The sequence below is a fragment of the Peromyscus maniculatus genome, chromosome 6 (genome assembly GCF_049852395.1).
Source record: "Peromyscus maniculatus bairdii isolate BWxNUB_F1_BW_parent chromosome 6, HU_Pman_BW_mat_3.1, whole genome shotgun sequence".
NCBI lineage: Eukaryota > Metazoa > Chordata > Mammalia > Rodentia > Cricetidae > Peromyscus > Peromyscus maniculatus.
Genome location: NC_134857.1, coordinates 20490002 through 20517471, shown reverse-complemented (window position 1 = coordinate 20517471; position 27470 = coordinate 20490002). Strand labels below are relative to the sequence as shown.

General features: G+C 36.7%; 1 protein-coding gene across 5 annotated transcripts in view; it reads left to right on the top strand.

The window, feature by feature from the left end:
- Hltf (helicase like transcription factor) overlaps positions 1-27470 on the top strand; it is a 95768-nt gene that overhangs the window by 6309 nt on the left and 61989 nt on the right. For 4 of the 5 annotated variants that reach the window (XM_006993816.4, XM_042278988.2, XM_042278989.2 and 1 more), the window contains exons 5-14: positions 735-832; positions 2946-3020; positions 4336-4527; positions 7814-7909; positions 10486-10555; positions 11463-11553; positions 17634-17713; positions 17791-17835; positions 18684-18770; positions 23220-23317. In XM_006993816.4, coding sequence (XP_006993878.1) covers positions 735-832; positions 2946-3020; positions 4336-4527; positions 7814-7909; positions 10486-10555; positions 11463-11553; positions 17634-17713; positions 17791-17835; positions 18684-18770; positions 23220-23317 — 932 coding nt within the window. The remainder of the gene's footprint in view (positions 1-734; positions 833-2945; positions 3021-4335; positions 4528-7813; positions 7910-10485; positions 10556-11462; positions 11554-17633; positions 17714-17790; positions 17836-18683; positions 18771-23219; positions 23318-27470) is intronic. The other variant, XM_006993817.4, reaches the window with a different exon arrangement.

Genomic DNA, 27470 nt, shown 5'->3' with positions numbered 1-27470 from the left:
TTTGTTTGGCTAAAGTAACGTATGCAAAATACTCTGAGTTATAACTTTTTTTTTAATCCTTTGAAGAAATTGCTGACTTTTCCTTTTATATTTCTATCGAAATACAATTATGTATAATTTAACAACAGGACAGATCCTGAGGACCATATCAATGTGTTGATTTTGTCATTGTGTAACCATCAGAGACTACTCATGCAGAATGAGGTAGTTAATCTTATGGTCCCACTGTTATATGTCCAAATATAGAACTGTGTGTTTGTAGCTAGATTCATCCATATACAAAAACACACAAGAAAGGTCAGTGTACCCTGTTTAATTTTCCTCAATGTTAACATAAGTCTTCATTTTAAAGATTTGTTTTTATAACTTTTGGAGAGGAAGAATTGCTTAGTAGAGAGTTAAAAAAAATGGATGTTTGCTTAGAATTTATTCAAATAATAATGTGATATTTTTTTTTCTTTTGGGAATGATTTAGTATTTAGCTTTAAAAACTCTTTTAGGTCTAGGTATATAGTTCAGTGGTAGAGCACTTATATACATTATTATGTTTTGTTTTATTTTTTATATTCTTTGCAGTTCTGGGTACTATCCATGCTAGGCAATTACTCTGCCACTGAGCTACAGGCCCAGGTCTGTGGGAATTTTTAATATTGTTTCATATTTACATTTATTTCTGGTACTTAATTTCTTTTTATTTGGTCATTTTATTTTTTTCCATTTGGAAACTACTATAGCTCTAGGATTGAGTTTGGAGAATAATTGGGGCTCTAGAAGAGCTGGACCAAGCTATACTATGCCAGGTCATGTTACAGTACAGATGACAACTGAACAGGTAAGCTTTTTGTTGTTGTTTGTTCATTTTTATCTTGAGTTAAGGTCTCATTGTAGACTTACCTCTAAATCACTTTTTCTTAGACTATTGCTGTGAAGAGACACCATGACCACAGTAACTCTTATAAAGGAAAATATTTAATTGGGGTGGCTTACAGTTTAGGGGTTCAGTCCATTATCATCATGGTGGGACATGGAGGCGTACAGGTAGACATGGTGCTGGAGAGGTAGCTGAGAGTTCTATATCTTGCACAGGAAATGAGAAGTGGTCTGTCTCATTGGCCTGGCTTGAGCATATATGAGAACACAAAGCCTGCCTCCACAGTGGCACACTTCCTCCAACAAGGCCACACTTCCTAATGGTGCCACTCTCTTTGGGGGCCAATTTCTTTCAAACTTTCACCACAACTATGTAGCTGAGAATGGCCTTGAATTCTAGTCTTCCTGCCTCTGCCTCTCAAATACTTGGATTACAGATGTTTGTCACCATGCATGCCTCGGGTATGCTTTTATTTCGTACAATAATATAAATTTTTAGTGATAAAAGTTGCTGTTTAAAAGAACAGGATAAATATGTTATGTGCTAGTATTAGTGATCTTTTGGTATGTTAATAAAATTATAATGAAAATTACTGTACAACATATAGAATGTAGATATTCATTTGCAAACATAAAAAGTAGTGATAAGAACTATAGTCATCCCTTTTAATTCATAGAAACTAGAACCATCCAATCTCTTATATATAAAAAAAAGGATCTTTTTTTTACAGAATCACTGAATATCTTATATATTTTAAATAATTTCTAAATTAATTATAATATCTGCTATAAGTATAAAAGATATGTAGTAATTAGACTATCTTAATTAGGAAACAATGACAAGGGAAGTCTTTGTATAGAGGCTAGAAGCTTAGTACAGATATAAACATTGTATGACTCACTATATTTTTAATTAGTAGATCTATGGAAAGAAGAGTGGATTCACATATACACAGTCATACATACGTAAAATCACAAATATACTGTGTATGTTATATTTTTGTATTTTAAATTTTCAGAATGTCTAAAGTGGTGATAAAAAAAACACTAGAATGTGAAAATTATTCTCTTTCTTTAGTAAGGTTGCAAATTCAATCTTAAAAACCTTAAAATCTGGCCGGGCGGTTGTGGCGCACGCCTTTAATCCCAGTACTTGGGAGGCAGAGCCAGGCAGATCTCTGTGAGTTCGAGGCCAGCCTGGGCTACCAAGTGAGTTCCAGGAAAGGCGCAAAGCTACACAGAGAAACCCTGTCTCGAAAAACCAAAAAAAAAAAAAAAAAACCTTAAAATCTTTGATGTTACTCTACTTATTTTGCCTAATTTGTAATCCAGGATGTTGTTACACCAAGTTACTCTGAAAAAAATATATATAGTGTTAATATTAATATAAATAATTTAGACAATAACATTAAAACATTTTTATGACTGTTTACCCACTAGTAGTTTTAGACAAAAACGTTGAAACATTTTATATCTGTTTATCCACTAGAGGTATTCTTCTTATTTCCCAATTACAGTTTTCCCTGATCAGTTTAAATGATCGGCTAAATTAGCCTAATAATGAAATTATCTAACATTTTGTAGAGCATAGCAAGTTACATGTATCTAGTAGTTTAAATGCTAATAGAATCATAGAGTTTTAGTGGGAGAGAGAACCTTGGCAGTTTAATTTGTTTCATGTTCCTGATCTTATGAAAATAAGACACAGGCCATTATTCTCTGCCTAAACATGCAGGGTCATTTGTGACAGGACTGTGACTGGTACCTGAGGATGTCACTACTGTCCTTACAGTAGCATTACGATTGGGCCTTGTAAATGCTGGGGTCAGTGCTCTCTCAGCAGGCTATATCCCTGATCCTTTGTAGCTCTTTTGTATATTCATCTGAAATGAGTACATTTACTTCTGTAGAAAAATCACCTGTAGTGCTTTTCAGTGAATAGTTTAGTATCTTATACTTATTTTATGTACACTTGGTCATTTGACTTGTTCAGTGAAAGTGATCTGAAATCTGTGAATTACATGCAGTTTTCACTTTAAGTGGTTTGTTCAGTATTTATTATTTTTTAATTGTAGCTCAAAATGGAATTTGACAAATTATTTGAAGATTTAAAAGAAGATGGTAAAACTAATGAAATGGAACCAGCTGAGGTACAAAACCTGTATATTTTTAAAAACTGCTTTATGTCATGTATAAAATTTTATAATAACATTGCCCTTCAGGTACGCAATATACTTTGAGTTTGACTGTATTCATATTGCATTACCTTCTCCTTTCTTCCCTGAGTATTTCCATGTAGTTTCCTTTATGTTTTCTTGTCATATATGTTTGTAGTGTGTATATATGGATATTTACACACACACACTCTTAAGTTCCCAGAATGAGAGAAAATATATAATATGAGTCTGGCTTTCTTTCTAAGCTTGGCCTTTTCCACAAAATAATAATGATCCAAATTCCATCCATTTTTCTGTAAGACACATAATTTTGTGCTTTATGGCTAAATAAACTTCACTGTATAAATATACTGCGTTTTTGTTTTGTTTTGTTTTGTTTTTGTCTTCATTTATTGATGGGCACCTAGGCTGATTGTCTGCTGCCGTTGGTGCTGTTGTAATGCCACATTAAATTTGGAAGAGCTATGCCGGGCGGTGGTGGCGCAACGCCTTTAATCCCAGCACTCAGGAGGCAGGCGGATCTCTGTGAGTTCGAGGCCAGCCTGGGCTACCAAGTGAGTCCCAGGAAAGGCACAAAACTACACAGAGAAACCCTGTCTCGAAAAATCAAAAAAAAAAAAAAAAAAAAAAAAAAAAAAAAAAATTGGAAGAGCTCACTGGATTATATGGTAGTTCTGTTTGTAGCTTTTCTAGGAACCTTCATACTGATTTTGATAGTGGTTGCACTAGCATACATTTCCACTAGCATTATATAAAAGTTCCCTTTCTCCTAAGTCCTTGTGAACATTTTCTGTTTGTTTTTAAAATGATATTTATTCTCACAAGGGTAAGATGGATTCTTAGTGTGTAACTAACTACATTGGGCACTCTTTCACATATCTACTGGCTATCTGTATTTTGATTTGAGAAATGCCTATTTTCTTCATTTCCTCATTTGCTGATAGACAATTTCAATTTCAGAAAATAATTTAAAAAACTCAAGAAATAATTACAGGAACTGACCGATAGTGTTGCATAAAATTAAAAAGCTTCTGCATGGTAAAGGAAACAGTTAATAGACTGCCAAGATAGTTTAGAACACTGGGTCAATCTCTGCCAGCTCCATGTCTGTTTTGGGGTTGATATCTAGAAAATATAAAGAACTCAAAAATATCTCAAATGTAAAGCTTCAGAACTATTAATTGTTTTGATAATTTATACATTTCATACCATAAGAAAATAACTCAGGTTCTGCATATGAAAAGAGAAAAGACTGACTATATTTCTCTTTGTGATGTTGTATTTGTAGGGTATTGAAACCCCATTGCTTCCACACCAAAAACAAGCTCTGGCTTGGATGATTTCACGAGAGAACAGCAAAGAGCTTCCTCCATTCTGGGAACAGCGAAATGACTTATATTATAACACAATAACAAATTTTTGTGAGAAGGAACGACCAGAAAATGTCCATGGAGGAATTTTAGCTGATGATATGGGTTTGGTAATTTTTTTCTTCAGTTAGAAAAATCTTACTTTGCAATTACAATTTTGTAAAAAGAAATTTTAAAGTTGAAAGATGGGTGCCAGTTTACGACTAGAGTTTGCTTTCAATGTAGATAGAGCGTACTTTTTCTTTTTCTTTCTTTTTATTTTTTTAGTAGGGGCTTCTAAGGAGCCAATAGATGGGTCAAATAACAAAGAATAGTTAAAAATGGGTAACAGAATACATTAATGTTAATGTATTCTGTTACCCACATATAAGCATATATTCCTAATTTTTTCTTTTTCTTTTCTTTTTTGGTTTTGTTTTGTTTTTTTGAAAGAGGGTTTTTCTGTGTAGTTTTGATACCTGTCCTGGATCTCGCTCTGTAGACCAGGCTGGCCTCAAACTCAAAGAGATCCGCCTGGCTCTGCCTCCCGAGTGCTGGGATTAAAGGTGTGCACCATTGCTGCCCAGCTTTCATAAGGTTTTTCAAAAGTAAAGGTCAATTATATCAAATTCAGTTCCCATCATTGAAAAAAACAGTAGAAAATGAAGTAAGGCCCAGTTATTTCCTGCTGAGGCGCTTATACCTCATTTTGTGCTTTAAAAAAGAAGTCCTTTGGTATTGGCAGTAATGTCAACAGTGAGAGAAACAGTAGTCTCACAACCTTCTTAGAACCCGTTTAACTCTACTGGCCTGTTTTGTTTCTTGGTGTGCTTTTGCTTTAGACCTGCTTGACCAAGAGAGGCAGGCATCCTCAGATTCCAGAGAATGAAATCATTTTCAAGGACTGTGCTGATGCCACAGACTTTGAGGTTATCTGTTTAGGGGACTTAACACCAAGCTAAGCTAGGACAAGGTGGCTGTCCCTTCTTACAGGTTCCCTTACTACTAGAATATAGACATTTGGTTTATGTCATGGCTATGTGACCCCAACTTCAATGTCACTAGGTCTGCTGAGAAATTGAGAAACAGTAATGCAGGCTCTGAGAAGTTTGACTTGAGTCATGAAAAGTTAGACAGGAGCGATGGGATGTTAGATGCTACCACAAGAAACAAAACAGGTGTGGGGACAAGTCAGACTGGAGCCATGACAAGTATGATAGAAATTCAGAATGTGGCAATAATAAAGTAGATGAAGAGAGTAGGACAGGGGTTGGGATCAGGACCAATAGGCCTGATAAGGTAGACATGAGAAGAGGACAGAAAGCAGTGCTGCCATCTACTAGAGCACTGTTCTTACGTGCAGCACCAGAAAGTGGTAAGCTGAAGACAGTTAGACCCCATGGTTCAGCTCATGCTTAACTGCCACTGGGACTTCCCAAGTAGAGTGGGGCCATGATGGGCAGTGACATTGATATTGATGTTGATATTGATATTGATTCTTCTAGCAGTATCCATCCCCATTCCTAGGGGCTGTACCCTGTTAACACTAAGGTTCCCTACTCAGAATTAAACAGTAGGACAAAAACCTTGACTCCTCAGACCCCTGGCAGTTTTCTTGCTGCCCTCTTCCTTTCTTTCTTTCTCTACCCTGGGCATGAAATCTAGGGCTTCAGCCATGTTAGGCATGGATCCTACCTACTGTCCTACACATTTAACTCCTCTTGGTGTCTTTAATAGTAGCTTTTCTGTGATAGTAAAGAATACAGTGTTATTTGAAACCATATTCTAGTTCAAATAGTGGGTATGTAGCATAGTAGATATTTGTAACTGGTTACTATAGCCATTCCTGTGGGTTTGGTCATAGAGCTGTCACTTTGAGCTTTGCAACTTTTATAGTATTAGGCATTAAAATAAATAGTTTTAGAATATTAAAAGTAGCAATAGACAAAAATTTATATAAGTAGCGTATTTCAAAGACAATTCTAAACAATAACAGCTTTTAAAAGAATGTCACTATTTAGTTTTGCAAGTTGTTTTGATGCTTAGGTGGAAAAGTGGCAGCTGAACTGTCAAATTGTTACTTTATTTGGTATGTTGGGATTGTGTTGATTTTTTTTTCCTTACAGATATAGTAAAGGGAAAAGTATTGTATTATTAGTTGCTTTTCTTATATCTATGATATCATATCAGACTTCAGAGAAGAATTTTTTTTTTTACTTTCAGTTCTGGGAGATACAGTCCATCATGGGGAAGGTACAGAGGCAGGAATTTAATAGATGGTCATATTTTGCCTATAGTCAAGAGGCAGAAATGGATGCAGATGATCACCCCAATCTATGGAATGGTGCCATGCACAGTTAGAGTGGTTTATCCTACCTCATTTACCTAGTCTAGAAACTTCATTATGGACATATCCCAGTTGTCTTCCAGGAGATTGAAGTTCCTGTCAAAGTTGACAGTCAGTATTAATCTCACAAGTGTTTTAAAAGCTTTTAAGATAAAATACTATTTATTCATTAAAGGAACTAACCACTAGGCAAAACTTACTAAACTTACTGATTATCATCTGTGCATGTTGTACATTGAATGTTTCACCTGTTAATGATTTTAAGATGAGGCTTGCCAATTGGAAAGTACTGACTGTAGACCTGCCACATATAGTGCATTTCATCGTGCAGCATTTAAAGCTTATATTCTTTAACAGTGCTACTGATCTTATGAGAAAAGCAGTTACATTCTTGGCAGTTGCTTTAGTCATACTGTAATGGTGAAGTTTTGTAATATTTTAACTTTTGATTAAAAATTGAAATTAACCCTTACAAGAAATACTGTTGTTTTCCTTAAAGATAGTATCTTACACCTTATATTGATTATTTTCAAGAAAATTCACCCTAGACACTCAGTCATTTGCCTGTTCTTTCAAGTAAAAATAGTGTATGAGTGTATGCAAATATGCATGTAACAACAATAATGAAAAAAGAGGCCATGAGTTTGAAAGATAAAGGAGGGGTTTATGGGAGGGTTCGGAGGGAGGAGATGATGTCTCAAAAAGGGCATGGGTAGCAGTGCCTGAAAACTGACACTGAGATTCTTCTCTGGCCTCTATACATGTGAATATTAATTAATATTAGTTTCATGATAAAAATGGTAGTTCAATCTAGAGTGTTTGTCATTCAATAAAATGACCTTTCTATGTGGGGCTTATAGTCAATCATTTAGTAACTTATAATATGGTATAAGAAATATTTTCTTAGCTAAGTGAAATACTTATTTTTCATTAGCAATTATATTGTTTAGTAATCATGCATGCTGTGGCTTTGACTTATACTTAGTATTTTATTATTTTAAAATAGGTTTTGAAATATTTCTAGATGGATTTTAGAATCTGACCATTTGTCTTTTAAAAATATTTCGAAGGGCAAAACTCTTACTGCCATTGCAGTAATTCTTACCAACTTTGCTGATGGCAAGCCTCTTCTCAGTAAAAGAAGCAAGAAGAATCAACCAAGAAAGGTAAAGGAAGTGTATTCTGTGAAGGCTGATTTACTTGTAGAAATTTCTATCTCACTAAAAGTAGTTGACAGCTAATTAATAATAGCTGATCTTCTTGAGATGTGATTAATGTTTTTTAGCCATTTATAATGGTGCTTATTAAAGTGTAAGCACAAATTTCTGTGGGGATGTGTGTTTATTTGTTGTTTTTGTTGTTGTTGTTTTTCAAGACAGGATTTCTCTGTGTAACAGCTCTAGCTGTCCTAGAACTAGCTCTATAGACGAGGATACCCTTGAACTCACAGAAATCCACCTGCCTTTGCCTCCCAAGTGCTGGGATTAAAGGTGTGTGTCACCACTGCCTGGCAGGGGTTGCATGAATTTTAATCCCAGTACTCAAGGCTGAAGCAGGTGGATCTCTGAATTCGTGGCAGTCTGATTCCAGGCCAGTTAGGGATACATAGTAAGACATTATTTCAAAACAATAACAATAAAAAAAAAACAAGTTAAAAAACCCAGAAGACACAAATAAACAAAGTATACGTATCATATTTGTCTTAATTCTATTGCTGTGAAGAGCACCGTGTCCAAAGTAATTTACAAAACAAACGAACAAACAAACAAAAAAATAATTAACTGGGTCACTTACAGATTCAGAGGGTTGTCTGTTATTATCATGGTGGGGATCATGGTAGTAGGCAAGCAGGTATGGCAGTAGAACAGCAGCTGAGAGCTCATTGTTGCTGGCGGAGGGTTAGGGGGTGGTAGGCAAAAGAGAAATTAGAAATAAACTGTTCTTACCTGAAAATCCTAAAAGTCTGATTTAGAAAATAGCGCAAAGATGCTTTCTGTATTTTACTTTTCATGTACACTACTTTTCCTTAGAGCTTATTATTGAATTTTTTAAAAAATTTTTTACTTTTACTGGGACTTTAGTATCTCAATTTTTTTTCTTTTTCTTTTTCTTTTTCTTTTTTCTTTTTTTTTTTTTTTTTTTTTTTTTTTTTTTTTTTTTGCTATAAATACCACTGCTTTATCTTGTTAGCTTTGGGAATTTCAGAAAAGAGAGTATGGTAATGGTAGCTCCATTATTTACTGAATAGAAAATCTTGGTTTGAAAATTTAGTGTGGGGGCTTTTTATTCTAGTGTAAATCTCATCTCATGATTTATTTTTCACAGTAACATATTTTGAGAGGTTTTTTTTGTGTGTGTTTGTTTTCATTTGGAAAGATTAAGACCAACTAGTTTTCATTTTTTTTTTTTTTTGTATAGTGGAAGATTATATTCGTTGCTTTTCCTCATATTTTAAGGAAATGTCAATATGTATAATTAGAAAACTAACTAGGAAAGTGTTTTATTTTTGTATTAATTGGATTAAAAAATTTTTATACAATGTCTTCCCACCTCCCTTCCCACCCAATTTCATATTCTTTCTTTCAAAACAAAACAAAAACATAAAAAAGAGGGTCAGCATGGGGGTGTTGCAAGAAAAAAAACCTAAAAAAAAAAAGGATAAACAAAGCACTGATAAAAGCAAATAAAAAACATGAAGTCCATTTTGTGTTAGCCAACTATTTCTGAGCATGGGGCCTGTCCTGCAATGTGGTTTATATATCTAGTGTCTCACTTCATTGGAGAAAACTCATTTTCTCTTTCCTAACAGGTATGAATTGCAAATTGCTTGTTATGTAGGGGTGGGACTTTGTGTCTCTTTTCTCTTCCCCTATGCTGGGATTTTGTCTGGCTTGAATGTGTGTAGGTCTTGTGTGTGATGTCACAGTCTCTGAGTTCATAATGTACATCAGTCCTATTGTGTCTGGAAAATGCCGTTTTCTTGGAGTCATTTGGCTCTTAAAGTTGTTCTGCCTATTTTTCCACATAGATCCTGAGCCTTGAGGGGAAAAGTTTGATAAGGACATCCCATTTAGAGCTGAGTCCTTCAAAATCACATTGTATCTCTTTATTACTATCTACTGCAAGAAGAAACTTCTCTCTGATGAGAATTGAGCAATGCACTGATCTATGGGTATAGCAATATGTCATTAGGAGTTGTTTTATCCCTATGTTCATTTAGCAGAATAATAGCAGTAGGCTTTCCCCTAGGCCCATGACCTATCTAGTCTCAGGTTCTGAGCTACTTTAGCAATTCCAGGTATGGGTTCTCTCTCATGGATTGGGCCTTAAATCCAATATTAAAACGTGTTTGGTTACTCTAATAACATGGGTATTATCATTGTGCTTGTATATCTTGCAAGTGTGTCATTATTGTAGGTTGCAGGGCTTAAAACTAGATAATAGCCATGATTCCTTTCCTACTCTGCTAGTGTACATAGACGTTCCGGCTCCATAAACATTAATCAGTAGGAGTGAAGCTTCTCATAATTTTCATTTTTGAGATACTAGTGAAAAAATTTAAATCAATTTGTATATTCTTTTTTGCTTTTTTACCTCCTTTTTAACCATTTTTAAAATGGTGATCTATCTGTTAGCATTTATAAGTAATCTTCATCATGTAAAGTAAAGCAATATAAAACAAAATTCATCTTAACATCATTTAAAACTGGTATCCCATTGAAGAAAATGCCTTTTTACATAGGAATACAAGGAGGAGACTGGTAAACTCAGAGGGAGTAATTCTGACAAAGAGGCAGATGGACTAAGCGCAGGTGAGTTGTAGTTGTGAATACGGTCCAACCACTTTATGGATGTTTTCTCACCTATTATAATTCTATTTTGAGTTTTGTAATGTAAAAATTTAGGATCTCTTTTTCTAAAGAACTTTGTGAGGATTGGTGTTCAGAAAAGGTTTTGTCAAAATAATTGATTGGTTATTAGTATACCAGTTAGAAAAGTTAGGGAAAGTGTTTTTAATTGAGAGAAAAATTTCTTCAAAGAACAATTTAAAGAAAAAATAATGTTTTATTTTAGAGCTTCATTGTATATACAATGCATTATGGGAAGAAATGAGAACTCAAGAATAATTATATAAGTTAGCATTCTTAAGGTTGAAGGAATACATAAGTAAGTGGGTGGTGGGGGAGAGGTAAGAAAATTAACTTATAATAAGTAATGACATCAAATTTTCATTGCAAGTTAGTGAAGTTCTCTGGGAAGAAAATGACTTTGAGTTTAGGTCAACAGTAGTATATTGCAGAGCCTGGGAGGACTAAACTATCACTATAAGGAAGGTTGCTAAGTGACAGCTAATGTTTGGAAATACAACTTTATATTTAGCATTTTATTAGGGTCTATTAGTGTCTATCTGTCTGTCCTCCTTCCCTGTGTGTATGTGTGTTGTTTTTGTTTTTTGTTTGTTTTTGTGATACGGAAATAAATTCAGCCTCTGAGTTGGGAGGTCACTGTTGGAAAAAGACATTTCATTTGGGTCATAAAAAACTGAAGGTATATCCCAGTGGGAAAATACTAGTTTAGGAGAAATGCAGAAAGAGTTCCAGAGGGCATGAAAGTGAAGTTATTAAAGTTCAAGGTTAGTTATGGAAAAATATTAAGCCTTTCAGAGACATGGTGGTATTTTAAGACAGTTTGATAATTCTGTGTGTTTCTTTGAAATAGAGCCATCCAGATATAGTGAAGAACCTGGTGTTTCAGATATTCAGAAGAATAAGTATCCCATGTTGGAATTGTCTAGTTTCTGCCCTAAAAGGTAAAGTGTTTAGGTTTAGCTCCATGGCATTTTTGTTTTTTCTGCCTTCTTGAAAGAGAAAGAAATGAGAACTATATTTCATTTATAGGTTACTTCAAATACATTTCAAATTGTAGATTGCTAAATCACAATGACAGTATAGTGTTCTTATTTTAGAAGTGAAAAGTAATGTTGCTCTATAAAAAATAATTTATTAATTCTTAAATCATGCTGCCAGTCTTTCCTATTCTTCATTTCAAAAGTGAAAGTAATATTAATCTATAAAATAAATGGTTTATTAATTTTTAATAATCACTACCACTTTCCTTTTTTTTTAACCTAGATTTTCTTAATGAGACATTGAGATTTTTCCTTTGGATTTTGGGGGATAAAATTGAAGGATGTGTTTGGAAAACTTAAAACAGCGTTCTTTGCTCTTCAGAAAATTGTGGAGAGTTAACACAGACTAGAATGTAGAGAGAGTTTGCATAAAAGATATTATTCTTGTTTTATCATACCTTGAATCTGTTAACTTTATATGCTTCATTTACCCTTTCAACTAGGTATAGGTACCAGGCTTTTGTTATATAGTATGGTCTCCCATCAGTGTACATGGATGTGATCTTGTGTCTAAATCTCCACTAGCAATTCCTCAGCACCAGTCACAAAATACGGTCTAGTTGATGATTCTGTCATGAAACTCCTCTTGAACTGAACTCAAAATCATTACTTCCTAGTTTTTGTTTTTTATTTAGAAATTTTTTCATTTTATTATTTTATGTGTATAAGTGCTTGCCTGTGTGTATGTCTGTGTGCCACATGGGTGCTCAAGGAAGCCAGACGAGGACATCGGATCTCTTGAAACAGAAGTTACACATCACTGCAAGCTGTCATGTGGGTGTGGGGAATTGAACCCAGGAAGAGGAGCCAGTGCTCTTAATCCCAGAATCTAGCCTGATTTACTTCTTATGTAAATGCCAAATCTTAAAACTGAACTAGTCATAAGCCTGTGTAATATAGCACTGTTAGGTAGAATAGATCAGATGAAAGGAAATTAATATATAACCAGGAAAATGTGTACAAGCAGCAGCCAGTGTATGTACTATAGCCATTACAGACATGCTTATTCTTCAGAATGGTAGTATTTTTAGGTCTTTTGTATACAGTCACATTTACGCTATATAGTCAGTTATATTTTATTTCCATTTTCCAAGTGAGGAAACAGACATAGTTTGGTGATTTGCATAAAGTCATAGCAAGTTACTAGTAGAATGAAGATTTGAATCTTGGTCGTCTGATTCCAAAGTCCATCATTCTTACTTACAATTTATGCAGTGATTATATAATGAACTTCCTCCTTGAGGAGATTTCTATCAGGGTCCAGAACAGATGCTACAAGCGGCTAAGGATTCTAATTTGAGGGATATTCAGTGAATCTAAGCACACTGAGTTCATTAGTCCATTCACCTTATTCTTCTAAGTCAATTCTATATTTACACAGTTTTTTGTTTTTTCCTGTTTTCTTACTTAGCTCCTCTCCGTCCCTCCTGTTCTCAGTCCCCTCTATTGTTCTCTCATGTCTATCTAGTTCTTTCCATCTCAGTCCTCATCTTTGTTCTTCTCCATCAGTTCTCTTCTTGCTGTTCTCTCATATCTATCTAGGTCTTTTCCATCTTCTTCCCTTCTTTGTTCCCCTAAGAATATGAATTCACACACACACACACACACACACACACACACACACACACACACACACACCTCCATCCATTCATTAACAACTTGTTCATAAAAACTACAAAGTAAACTCTCAGGGACAAGCATTCTGTTAAGAGTCACACTTGGCAAAGACCTGGTCACCTTAATTGTTGATTGACAATGGCTGTAGATTGTAAAAAGTACTGACTATCTCTTAAAGGGATACCTACAAAAGTTACAAGGAAAGAAATTAAACCAATGAGAGATTTAAGGAAAAGGCAAAGAATATGTGTACTATTTTATGTGGTTAATAATATCCAGATACGGTTAGTCAGTTAATAGCCTTTTTCTGTTAGTTACCTGAATATCAGGACCTACATATAATTAGTCTACTGAGCCTAAAAATCTTGCATTAAAAACTGGTGTAGAAATAAATACAAAGTGTTAATTGTTATTTGAATCAGAATGGGAGGTGCTAGTGGAGGAAGCTTAGGGCAACATAGGTGCTGTTGATCTCTTGAAGGACTAAGATATGCCAAGGCCAGACACCTGCACTATCACTTCTGGTTCACTATGTTAGAATGTTAGAAGCATTTTGATCTAACAAGGCCAGTCACCTGCAATTCCGCTCTGTGAAAGTTCTATGAAGATACTTCGTCTGTCCAATATTTACCCTGTCAGTGGCTAAGGATGGAGAACAAGACCTCTAAGTGTCTACAGTCCACATGGAATAATAGATCTAGTGTGAAGCATATTTTAGTATGTTTCTATTCTTAAAAATTGTACCGTTAAATAAGAAACCATCTTCTAGACTATCAACAATTATGTATGTCCATAAGATTGAGATGCATTCATGAGAGTACATGTATACATAACATGGAAATGCACGGTAAATGGGGAGAATCATAGCTGTTATTACACAAGAAGTTTACAACAAGAGACAGCCAGTTCATTCAAAAGGCAGTAATTCCATAACACTTTGCATGATGGTTTCCTCTAACAGAACCCTTAGTTCTGATAGGTTGACCTTCTGAACTCTAGTTGTCACTGCTGTATACGCCATGGACTTTTGTTACCAGTAGCTGTCAATAATTATATTTTCCCTTTTCTTTGATAACAGTAGGGTTTTTAATCCTTTTATAACTCCATTTTCAAAGGCCCTGTCAAGATTTTCTTTAATTGGTGTATATTGTACATATGGGTAGACTTCATAAAGACAATATTTTTCAATACCAGGTACTTTGACCATATTCATCCTCCATAGCTTGTCCATCTTTCTCTTCTTTCTCTGTTTTTTTTTCTTACCTCCCTCTAATCTCTTTCTTCCAGTATCCCCTTTGCTTTGCTGTTATATAAATATGTATGGAGAATTTTGAGTATATATGGCTTTATATATCTTTGTTCAATCTAAGATCCACAAAATTTATTTACCTGAGTCTGGCTTATTTCATCCATTTTCTTTTCATGATTCATTTTTCTTTATGGCTAACACTATTGTGTAGTGTAGATGTAACATTCCATTTTTACTCATTTGGCTGTTGATGGTACATTTATGCTAGTTGCATTTTTTTTTTAGCTGCTGTGAATAATGCAATAGTAAGTACTGATGTATTTGTATCTCCATAGCGTGTTAACTCACAGTCTTTTGGGTATATGTGCAGGAGTGGTATACCTGGGCCATGCAGTAGTTCTATTTTTAGCTTTTTGATGACCTGTTATAGCTTCTACAGTGGCCACACCAGTTTACATTCTCAAAGCAGCATTCCCATGATCATTTATTTGTTTAGTATTTTTCTTTGTTTTTTTTTTTTTTAAATTTCTTTATTTTTGAGAATTTCATACATGCATGCAGTGAAATATCATCATACATGCCCCCTATTTATTCCTTGGGGGAATTGAATTCCCTGCTCAATTTGTCTCTCCTTCTGCTCTTCTCCCCTTCTTCTTCCTCTCTTCCTCCTTCCTCCTCCTTTTCTTTTTTTGATAAACCACTAAGTCTAGTTAGTGTTGCCCATAAATTCATGGGTATGGGACCATCTACTGGAGGATGGAAAACCTAACAGTAGCCACACTCAAAAAAGAATGGTTCTCTTTCTTCTAGCAACTGTCAGCTTCCATTAGCTCCTCAGGAATGGGTGGGGCCTGGAGAAAACCTCAATCTGTGTCAGGATTTTAACTGTCCTTACTGTGTTTAGGTAACCACAGTTGTAGTGAGTTCATGTAGTGAGTAACCACAGTTGTAGCTTTGTTCCTCTCCATCTACCAGCTCATACATTGTTTTTTGTGTCCTCTTCGCCAACATTCCATGCCCCTTATTAGAGAATAAGGGATGACAGAGATGTCTCACTTGGGCTGAGCACTTAATCTCTTATTTTCAGCACTTTGATCCATTGTGAATGTCTGCATTGACTGCAGTTTACTGTAAAAAGAAACTACTCTCACTGAGATTAAGAACAGCCCAAGTCTATAGGTGTAAACATATGTAGAAGGTGATTTGACAACATGACCATTTATCAAAACAATAGTAGGTTCTACCTTAGAGCTTTTGAACTTCCCAGCCAGGGGCTTTTGATCAAGATACTTCCCCTCTCAAAATCTATCAGTATCTACTAATACAGCAGGGAGGAATAGGGCCCCATGAACTCCTCTCCGTATGACTGACTGTTGACAAAGCTAGTGCAGACCCAATGAATCTCTACCCATCTCTCTGAAGCTATTTATATATGTTCATTTGCAAACTATTTGCAGTCACTTACTGCATGTAGGTACAGACTATCTCAGTGTGGTCACTTGTGTGTATACAGGTGATTTTCTCTATGTGGTCACATACCTCAGTACAGAAGATGTCTGAGCCAACACTTACATGAGTGAAGGTATCATATTATCTCAACACTGTTATATGTTTTCTTCTCGCTTTGGGTTGGTGTTTTCTGGTGATAGGAGAAGCTTTGTGATATTAAACTTCCTGTGTTGGTTGATCTTTGTTTTGTTTGCCTTATTTCCAGAGGTTGTACTTTGTGGGCATTGTAACTATAGACATGTCTGTCAGTCTGTAGACACTAGAAAGGGATGCCAGCAAGGTTTCCAGTGTCAGGTGCCCTAGTTAACTTTTTTGTTTTTGTTTTTTTGAGACAGGGTTTCTCTGTGTAGTTTTGGTGCCTGTCCTGGGTCTCACTCTGTAGACGAGGCTGGCCTCAAACTCACAGAGATCCACCTGGCTCTGCCTTCCGAGTGCTGGGATTAAAGGCATGCTCCACCACTGCCCAGCTCTAGTTAACTTTTAAGTTCTTGCTACTTCATGCCCCACTTCTGAAGAACCAGTGAGTCTTACTCTAGTTCATGGTTCAGACCCCATTGCTACTACTTAAGAACACTGTGTGCTTCGGGTCAGAGCTCCCACCCACCACCACCACCCCTGTTAGAACTGTTTTGCATTCCAGGACTCAAAATAGTCCCCTGACACTTGTCCTGGGTGATGCAAAGAAGAGCTTTGCATGTACATCCACCAAGCTGCTAACAAAGCATATGTCTTTTTAAATGACGTGTTACCTCTGCTCCAGCCAAATACTGAAAGATATGAATGTGGAATATGTGCCCCCAAATTACTGTCTGCTGGAACTGTAAATCTTCTCAGTGCTGTGGCTGGCATTTTTTCCCCCTGTGGCTTATTTATTTATTTATTTATTTATTTATTTATTTATTTATTTATTTATTTATTTATTTTTGTCTTTGGATTCCACCCCGACTCTGAAGATTTGTACAGATGTTGTACAAATTGGCTGTACAGATGTCAGCCCTGCCTCCCTTCTTTTTCTGCCCTATAAATTTTCTTATACTGAGAGTAGGACTATCTGAAGCTCTGTTTGTCCTAAGCTGAGATCTCCATCCTCCCTAGTTGTTCTCCGCCCTCTTTGGGGAAGAGAGCATGCCCCATTTGGGACTTGAGTGCTTTGAATCAACTCTGGACATTCCTGTTCTGTTTATTCGGTATTTCTTTGCTACTAAAGCTAGTGTTTTCCTGTCATCACTCCCCTCCAAGGACAGTGGCTCTCACAGTCCCTGCTTTACTTCCTTGTGAATTTAGCAATCCGCATGTAGTTGTCATCTGCTCTCTTCCACATTGCCAATTTTTGGTTCTAATGTTACATGTTTTAGTTGAATGACTGAACATTGAACTCTATGTGAATGACTTTTCAAATGTAATCTTAGTGGTACTATATTTTACAAATTCAGCTGTCTGGTCATTAAAAAAAATAAGCTTTTTAGCATGTTTGACATTTGCTTGGCAAATAAAAGAGCTTTTTGGAAAAAAAATTTAAAAGCAAATAGGAGTTAAACAACTTCTGTATTGCATTTATTAAACATATTGCTTTATTGTATTTTATTTTGAATCTCTTCAATTTCAGAAGAAAAATTGCTGTTCAGTACATTGAAAGCAGTGATTCAGAGGAAATTGAAACTAGTGAACCTCCACAGAAAATGAAAGGTAATATGACTTGATTTTACACTGTCATATAGTCTTATCTCCTAGTGTATCCATTTTTATTATTTTTTTTATTTTAGGCAAGCTGAAAAATGCACAGTCAGATACTAAAAATAGAGTAAAAGGTAGGTGTATATTACATCTCAGTACTTACATAGCATAACCTTCATGTAAATATTTTTAAAATAAAACAATCATTAATTGACGTCTTGTTAGCTTGGAAGATCTTTAGCAATAGTATAAAATTTGTCTGCTTTTGAACTTTTTCCTGCATTTGAACTTTTCATGAACTTACTATGTGTTAAATTATGCAAATTCAACGAATAATTTCAAGTTAAAAATCTAATGGATAATATTTAAACCAACTTTAAACAAAACAGTTGTTTTCTACTACTTACAAATTAAATTGAATAAAACTTTTTATTTTTTACATAAGTGCGCACAAGCATGTACACACACATATACAAATGCTGGCATGCTTGTGCAAACACACACACACACACACACACAAGCTTAACGAACAAGTTTGGAGTGCCTTCTTGGCAGTATTCACATTATGCACATAGAAAACAATGTATACCATTTATTTCATCTTTGCAATATGCTTTATTTTCCTATTACTTCAAATCATATTGTCTTTCTCATTAACTGAGAAATTACATTTGGAAAACAGCTTATCACCATTAGACTGATATGAAATTTAGCAGCTTCATACTGGTACAGCTTTTTTTTCCTGAGAGCTGAATCTCTTTGCATTTGTCTGTTCCTGATTTTTCTTTTAAGAGAAGTAACAGCTGGGATGTGATTACATCATTTCTCTGAGCTATAGGGATATGCTTAGTGTCATAAATGGCTTGCTACTTACCAAATACTATTTTTATTTAATTAAAGTAATATGCCAAGTTGCAGAATATATAAAGTACCTAAGAAGGCAGAGTAAGAAATTTTTGTATTCTGTGATTTTTCTTATCAGGATCATCTAAGGTTAAAGAAGATACAAAATTTGCTCATGCACTTACTTTATCTGCCCTTGCAACAAAGAAGAAAATGTTGAAAAAGGGTCAGTAAGTCTAGTTTTCCCCTTTCTTCCCCTGTTCTGTTCTAGTAAAGTAATGGAGTCATTTATGATTGGTTTAAAGCTTAACTTGCATAAATTTAAATAAAGATCTAATTTTTAGTGTTATTAGAATTTGCTTTTCACTTAAGAATGTCAATGATCTTTATTATAATTTTTATTTTGTACATAGAAAAACAGTCTTGCTTATGAATAGGATGGAAAAAGATAGAATTAAGATAAAATGTCTGAGAGAATTGTATCTGTGCCTTGGTTTTCATGTACAGCACAAGATCTTATTTCCATGGCTTATTCAGCAGTCATAATGGGTGCAATACATAAGTAAAATACTTTAGATGTTAAATGATACAAAGAAGATAAAACAGTATAATGGCATAAAAGTAGACTTGAATGTAGTCTGTTTAAAAATGATAAATTTTACCTAGAGAGGCTAGGTAACAAGGAGGGCCCAAGGGGGACATATGGTTCTCCCAGGGAAGGGGAAATAGAGATCTGCTGGTTGGATTGGGGGTGGGTAGGCATGGAAACTTCAGGGATTGGGGGGTGGGGTGGGAGAAAGGGGAGAGTGCTGAAAAAGATGACTGGGGAAGGGTGCTTTATGGAGTCGGGTAGAAGCCTGATAGAAGAGAAACTTCCATGAGTCTACAAGGATAGCCCCAGCTAAGGCTCCTGGCAGCATAGCCTGAACAGGTCATCCCCGTGATTGAATTGGTGATTACCCAGGTTGTCATCAGAGAACCTTCATTCAGTGCCTGATGGAGGCAGATTCAGAGACCCATGGCCAAACATTGGGAGGAGTTTGGGGAGTCCTGCTGAGGAGAGGAAGGGGGGATTTATAGGAACCAGGGGGTAATCAGGGACATCAGATGAAAACCCACAGAAACAGTTAGCCTGGCTTACGGGAACTCACAGAATCTGAACCAACAACCAGGGAGTCTGCATGGGACCAATCTAGGCTCTCTGCATAGATGTGACAGTTGTGTAGCGTGGTCTACTTGTGAGATTCCTGGAAATGGGAGCAGGGTTCTCCCTGATGCTTTTGGCTGGCTCTTGGAAACCTATTCCTCATGCTGGATTGCCCTTGCCCAGCCTGAATACAGGAGAAGGTGCTTGGTCTTATGGTAGCTTGATATGCCCTGTTTTGCTGATGCCCAGAGGAGGCCTGCCACTTTCTGAGCGAATATGGAGGAGGGGTAGATTGAGAGGAAGGCAGAGGGAAAGTGGGGAGACGGAGTGGGAGAAGAGGAGGGAGGGAGGCTAGAGTCTGGATGTAAAATACATAAGTTAATTAGTAAAAAAAATATATTTTGAATCTGAATGGCATAGGGGTTAAGAGCACATACTACTCTTCCAGAGGACCCAAATTCAATTTCCAGCACCTATGTTGGGTAGCTGACAAATGGGATCCAGCTACTTCTGACCTCTTTAGGCATGCGCACACACACACACACACACACACACACACACACACACACACACACACACACATACATACATTACACACACACACACACACACATCATATACACACACATAATTAAAATTAAATCTAGAAAGATTTATTTAGAGAGGGAAAAATCCACCCTGAATGTAGGCAGTCCTGTTCCATGGGCTACTCCTGGACTTAATAAGGAGAAAATGAGCTGAGCATCAATATTTTTCTGTACTTCCTTGCTGTGGATGTAGTGTGACCAGCTACCTCATGCTTTTGCTGCTATGACTTCCCCTCCATAATGGGCAGTATATTCTCAATTTGGAGGCCAAAACATATCTTTTATTTACTTTTGTAAGGTATTTTGTCACAACAACTAATAGAAAATTGGTACTGAGGAATGGTGTTATTGCTGACTGGTTTGTAAGCATTAGTGTAGTACAAATTACTAAATGGTCTTATTAATAAAAATCCTGGAGCCAGATATTGGAGTGAAAGCTGAAAGATCAAAGGGATAGAACAAGCCAGCCACAAGTTCTTACTGCTAGGAAATCCTCAGCCCAAGAGAGAGCTACTTCCTGTATACTCCTATATACCTTTCTGTGCCCTGCCATCTTACTTCCTCTTTCCACCCAGCTATATCACTTCCTCTTTCTGCCCAGCTATATCACTTCCTGTTTGTACAGACCTCCAGACCTCTATGGTTAACTAGTGCTGGGATTAAAGGCGTGTGCCACTACACCTAGCTCTGTCCCCAGTGTGCCTTGGAACTCACAGAGATCCCGATGAAGCTCTTTCTCCTGAATGCTAACATTAAAGGCATGTGGTACCACTGCCTGACCTCTATGTTTAATATAGTGGCCGGCTTTTTCCTCTGATCCCCAGGCAAGCTTTATTTGTTAAAGTACAAATAAAATATCACCACAGTATAGCACTGGTTTACAGGAACAATGTGAAAGATTTTGAAGCTATAGGCTATAGACACGCTTTAGACAAGAGACTAATGGGCCATTTTGGTGGGAATTTGGAAGATCAGAATTCTGAGAGAAGTGAGGATAGTGGGAACTTGGCTTATCAGGTTTCAAAGGACTTTCTTAGGAACTGGGCTAGTGGCATTTTGTGTTTTATTCTGGTAAAGAACCTGACTTTATTCTGTCCATGTCTTAACTATTTGAGTGGGGCTAAATTAAAAAGCATTGATTGCCTGGTTGTTTGGCACAGGAATTTCAAGACAGGATAGCATTTAGGCTGTGTTATGGTTACTTCTCACTGCTTTTACCCAGGTTGACAGAGAAAACTGCAAGTTGGGCAGAAAGGTAAGATGAATGTACAGCTTGGCAAGGAAGGGATGAGAATTTATAGTTGAGGACAGGGGAGATATGGAAAGAGTGACTATAATGGTTACAGAGATTAACAACATTAAAGAAAAATCTTGCAGCTACACTAGGATAGGAGAAGTACACAGAGGGCAAGACCTTACCCATTGAAGGCTCTAGTTTGTAACAAGGCAGGTGAATTTAAAAGGAGAGAGCCAAGACACAGAATGCCACTGAAGGCATTCTCTGCTCCACAGTTGCCACATAGAGTAGTATTTTCTCAGGATTAGCTGTAAAGGTATACAGAAGTGGTTGTAGCTTTGGGCTACATTTTGAGCTACCTACAGAACTTGGAAGTATTGTCCATATGGTACTAATTTTGTAGGCATGCAAAATGCATGAAGCAAGGTTTATGGAGGCTTGGGTCAAGATTTCAAAAAGCTGCTGTGGATAGAAAGTTTGTGGCAGGGTCAGACTTCCTGTAGGGAGGTGTGGGAGGACATTGTACAAACTGGGAAGGTATTGCCTTGTGTATAGTGGAAGCTCCAAGATGTTGGAGGTGCTACAATCTTAGGATGTTTATGAGGAAAGATATAGGGGCTCACAGTTAAGAAATTGCCCTGAGTTTCAGAATAACCTTGAACTATTGAACAGTATTGTGTAGCTAAAGTTTTCCTGCCTTGCCCACAGTTAGGACAAATCTCTGTCACCCGCCAGTCCCACAGCCACTCAGACTCAACCAAGTAAACACAGAGACTTATTATATTGCTTACAAACTGTATGGCCCTGGCAGGGTTCTTGCTAACTGTTCTTATAGCTTAAATTAATCCATTTCCATAAATCTATACCTTGCCACATGGCTTGTGCCTTACCAGTGTCTTCACATGTGGCTTGTCATAGTGGTGGCTGGCCGTTTCTCTGACTCAGCCTTCCACTTCCCAGAATTCTTCTCCTCCTTGTCCCACCTATACTTCCTCCTGCCTGGCCACTGGCCAATCAGTGTTTTATTTATTGACTCATCAGAGCAACAGATTTGACATACAGACTGTCCCATAACAGTATTGGGTCTATTTAAAAAGTCTTTGAGGAATTTTAGAAATGAACTAAATGCATTTTTTATTTTGAGATGAACTTATGACTTAAAGTGATGTGCTTGTGTTTTAAGTTGACAAGAGATTGAATTGTTAATCTTCTTTGTCAGTTTGATTGGGGTTAGAATCACCATAGAAACACTCTCCTGGTTGTGTCTATGAGGGTGTTTCTGGAAAAGTTTAACTGAAGAGGAAAGGCTGCTCCAAGTGTCCAGCTACAGTCCTCTGATTCTTCTTCATAAATAATCACTATTTAATTTTTGATTTTATGGAGTGAGAGAGACTGGAAACAGTCCATCTCTCTTTTTTTTTTTAATGTTTTATTTTCTTTTGTAAGGGGGTTTCTCTGTGTAGCCTTGGGTATCCTGGAACTCCCTCTGTAGACCAGGCTGGCCTCAAACTCACAGAGATCCGCCTGCCTCTTCCTTCTGAGTGCTGGAATTAAAGGCAAGCACCACCACCTCCCAGTGCCAGTTTCCTGTTTTTTAATTCTTCTGGATTTCTGTCTTCATAGATGATTGTTAGGACCATATTGAGATGGATAACTCAGTATTTAAAAAATCAGGTAAAGTCTATCAACACCTTGTTCTTTTAGGGGTATCTGTGGTGGAGCGCTCAAAAAAATGTAACACTGGAGAGAGGACAAGAACAATGCTGATCATCTGTCCACTTTCTGTGATGAGCAATTGGATTGTAAGTCTAAAGCCTTTCTGCTTAAAGTGGGATATCATATTTGTCTATAAGTGAAATGTGACCCTAATTAGTCTTATTAATAAAAATCAGGAGTCAGATATTGGGGTGAAAGCTGAAAGGTCAGAGTAGCAGAGCAGCAGCCACTTCTTACCTCTATGAATCCTCAGACTGAAAGGGGACTGAGATCTTGTCTCCACCAGCCTTATATTCCTGTCTCCACCTCCCAAGTGTTGTGATTAAAGGCATGAGCCTCCCACTGCCTGGCCTCTATGGTTAACTAGTGGCTAACTCTGCCCTCTGATCTCCAGGCAAGCTTTATTTGTCAGAACACAAATAAAATATCACACAACAAGTGTTGCTAAACAGTATTGTTAGAAATATATGTGACCTTCATTTTATATCTGTTAAGTGAATTATATTTGCTGAACTAAAGTACTTTTTCTCTGAGGGTTTGTATGCTTGACTTAATAATTGCTAATGTAGGCTTTGATTTGTACTTCTGTTTCTGCCATTTTGTTCCCTCTTAAGAAGGACATATTGATAATTTAATACACTTACTATATTTAGAGATTGAATTTGAAAATTGTAAGAATTTCACTAATAGTAACTTACAGTATATAACAGTGCATAACGTTACATGTGCTCCTGTCTGCTTGGTTTGTCCTTCATTTCTTTTTATAGATTTTTCTCACTTAATCCTCACCATTTTCAGTTTCTAGGTGAACAAATTAAATAATTTCACTAAGGCCATCCATCAAGTACACAAGAGAGCTTGAATGTGGTCACCAACATTTTGACCTAAGAGTCTCTTGTTTAAACAGAAAATCATGGTTCCCCCCTGCAGATTGCTTTTCTTTTTTAAGAACGTGTCATTGGGATGGGATGTCTCTATGTTATATATGTCCTGCTTTTATGTCCTTTCTAATTTGAACCTCAAACTTCATTTTATAATTAAATATGATTATTTTGTATTGAAATTTTCCCAGGGGCCTGCCCTGAGAAAATCCTTCCCAGAGTCCTGGGGAAGATGCTACATCCAGCCTGGGGTTATCTGAGGGAAAAGAATCTACGTACACCATGCTCTTTTCATCCATTTACTTTATTTCTGGAAGACAAAATTCTATCTATACAGCTTTAGTTCCATCCTCACACTCAGTTCTTCTCTGTCCATTCTTTTTTTGTCCTCTCATAGCTCTAGTAATAGATAAGCTCTTATGCTCTTTACCTCATCCTCACCTTCAGTTCCTCCATCTTCCAATTTTTTCTTCCTCTTCTCCCCTGACTTGATTCAAATCCACCTACAACCTGCAGAACTTTTCCTTACTCCTTACTCCTTGGTCTGAGCCAGTCTTTCTTACCATCTACAGAAACGCTGCCTTTTTCTCTTCTCTCTGGCTATGTGACTCTGCCCAGATCAGTCTTTACTGCACCTGGTAATGCAAAAAACTCTTGTCTTGAATCAATAGCTCTGGAATACAACTAGGCCTAAAGGAAAAGGATGATCTGAGCTTCATTTGCACAAGAAACAAAGCTATGCATCTACAGTCCACCTGTCTCCTAGGCTCTGTAGGGGGGTTACTTAGTAGATCAGCAGTAGGTCTGAGAAGCTCATGCTGTTTGCCATATGGCCTAGTAGTATATGAGTGCACAAAAAATTCATAGCAGAAGACAGCTGATATATAAAAAGCTGAATAACACCAATAAATGGCTTCCCTCCAGAAAAGGTTCCTTGACCTTTCTAGGTATAGCTTTACTATATACAGCTGAATCTCTATAATACATTCTTGTGGCTTGCAGCAATTTTGGAAGCATTTGAACATAAAGACCACTGGATGTGAGCTTTCCTTTTTGCTTTCTTTGAGGCTATCTATCTCTTATCTGTCCTTTCTCAGGAAGAAGAAGTCCTGTTCTTTATAGAACTATTGCTTTAATTTTTCTCATTCCATTTCCACACTTTGTTTTTCTGTTCCTTTTCCTCGTCTCTTGGTTATTTAGTCTAATTCCACTGGGTTTTTCATGAAAAATATTCAGGTCTTTATTTTAAATACTTCCTTTTGATTATGTTCTCCCTGAATTAATTGTTCTTCTGCATTCCTTTCCTGTTGTAGCTCTTGGAGATTAATGTCTTCTTTATGCTCTTACTCATTGCATTGACTTCTGTTTCCAGCTGTCAGGATTGCATTGGGAGATTCTGAGTGACTCATCATACCCACTCTCTTCTTTTTGACATTGTATTTCTCTTTTCTTGGTTTTATATTTCTTCTTGACTATTTCTTAGGCATTGACTTAATGGATTTCTTCTTCACATTATGTGGTTTATTCATCTACGTCATGGCATCTTTTTGTTTGCGTTTATTCATTTTGCAATATTCCTTCTCTTGACTCAGGTATCATTTTTCCTTCTTGAGGCATATGGGTTGTGGTTGTTTTCCCCCTCTCTATTATTATTCCAGTAAAACTATGGTCTTTCCTTAAATGTGTGGTTTGCCTTGGCAAGGGTATAAGTGCATACTTGAATGGCAGGTTTAAGGTGAAACTTAGAAATACTGATAAGAGATATAAATGATATAATTGTGAGTTTCTAGTCTTGGTATGTGCAAATTTATTTTTAAAATAGTTAATCAAGGAGCATAGATCTGTGGTAAACTGCTTACCCAGCATGGCTAACACCACATACAAAACAAGATAAAAATAGGTGGCTAGATAAATAAAAAATTGGGAATTGTATTTCATATTTAAAAACCTTAAGTAATATAAACATAGAAAGGAAACCTTGGCAAATAAAACTTTGCAAAAATTTAAGGGAATAATGGACATTTAAACATATAGAGCAGTGGTTCTCAACCTTCCTAATGTTATGACTCTTTAATACAGTTCCTCATGTTGTGGTGACCCTCAATTATAAAATTAGTTTTGTTGCTACTTCATAACTGTAATTTTGCTATTGTTATAAATTATAATGTAATTATCTGTGTTTTCCAGTGGTCTTGGGTGACCCCTTTGAAAGGGTCATTCAAATCCCCAAAGGGGTAACTGTTATTTATTATGTGTCGCTGTTTACCATGCTAGAAAAGCCATGAGGCACAACAAAATCCACTATAGTGGTTTATTAGAAGAAGGGCGACGGAAGGGATGTGCTTAGGCCTATTGTAAGATTGTGCAGAAAGAGGGGAATGGTATGTGGGATTTACTTTATGGATTCCCCCGTGCATTTTTATATGGGCTTGTGTAGCTACGCCACACTTGTGCATAGATTACATGATCACGCTGCATGCAAATTACGTGACCATCCAGGGCACAGGTTATGTAGGATGTAAGGCCCCGGAATGACTAAGCGTCTTGCCAGTACATGCACGGTCATGGGGGAGTGACTAGGAATTCTATAACCCCAGACTCTGTTGTTCTTGTAAAAATTGGTGGGTGAACAGGAATGAGGAGGTCCTATCTCCCCAAACTGCTTCCAGCTAACTCGGTGGGTGTCGGTTAACTCTTGGGGATAGAGAAGGAGGCTTTTGAGGTAGCTGGACGTCCTGAGGTAGATTGTACTCTACTGCTTTGGGAATCGTCCATCATCTTCCGCTGCTTAAAGCCTGTGGTTGTTTCTGTCTGACAAGGTGCTGGTGAGGCAGAAGAGGAACTTTAGAAAAAAGTTGCCTTGAGGGGGTTCCCCAAAGGGTCCCAGGGTGAAGGAAGGGGGTCCCAGGACCAGGAAAGTTTGAGTTATACTTATCTGGAGTGGACCTGACCTGTACAGGTGGATTCAAGGTAGCTCTGTAGCTTGGAAGCATTTTTAAACATATTAAGAAGCAGCCACAGGGAATTTAAAATCTTGAGCTGGTAGCCATGATATTATAATGTTTAGTACTCTGTTGTCAAAATTTTATGGGTTAGTGTTAGAGATGGGGTGGGGGGACTTGGAATATGCTTTTAATTTTTACCTGAGATAAGCCTTATCTGAGACAAATTTTAAGGCACTTGTTTCCTTTATTAGTTTAGCATCCAGGAGACAGAGGTGATCAATTGCTAAGGGCATTTAACAGGAATAGATTGTTATATTAAAGTCTGTTTTTTTTTTTTTTTTTGCAGAGTCCAGACCCTTTTGGGTCTGAGGATGTAAATACTCCTGGATTGTTATTGTTCCTTACTGCCTGGG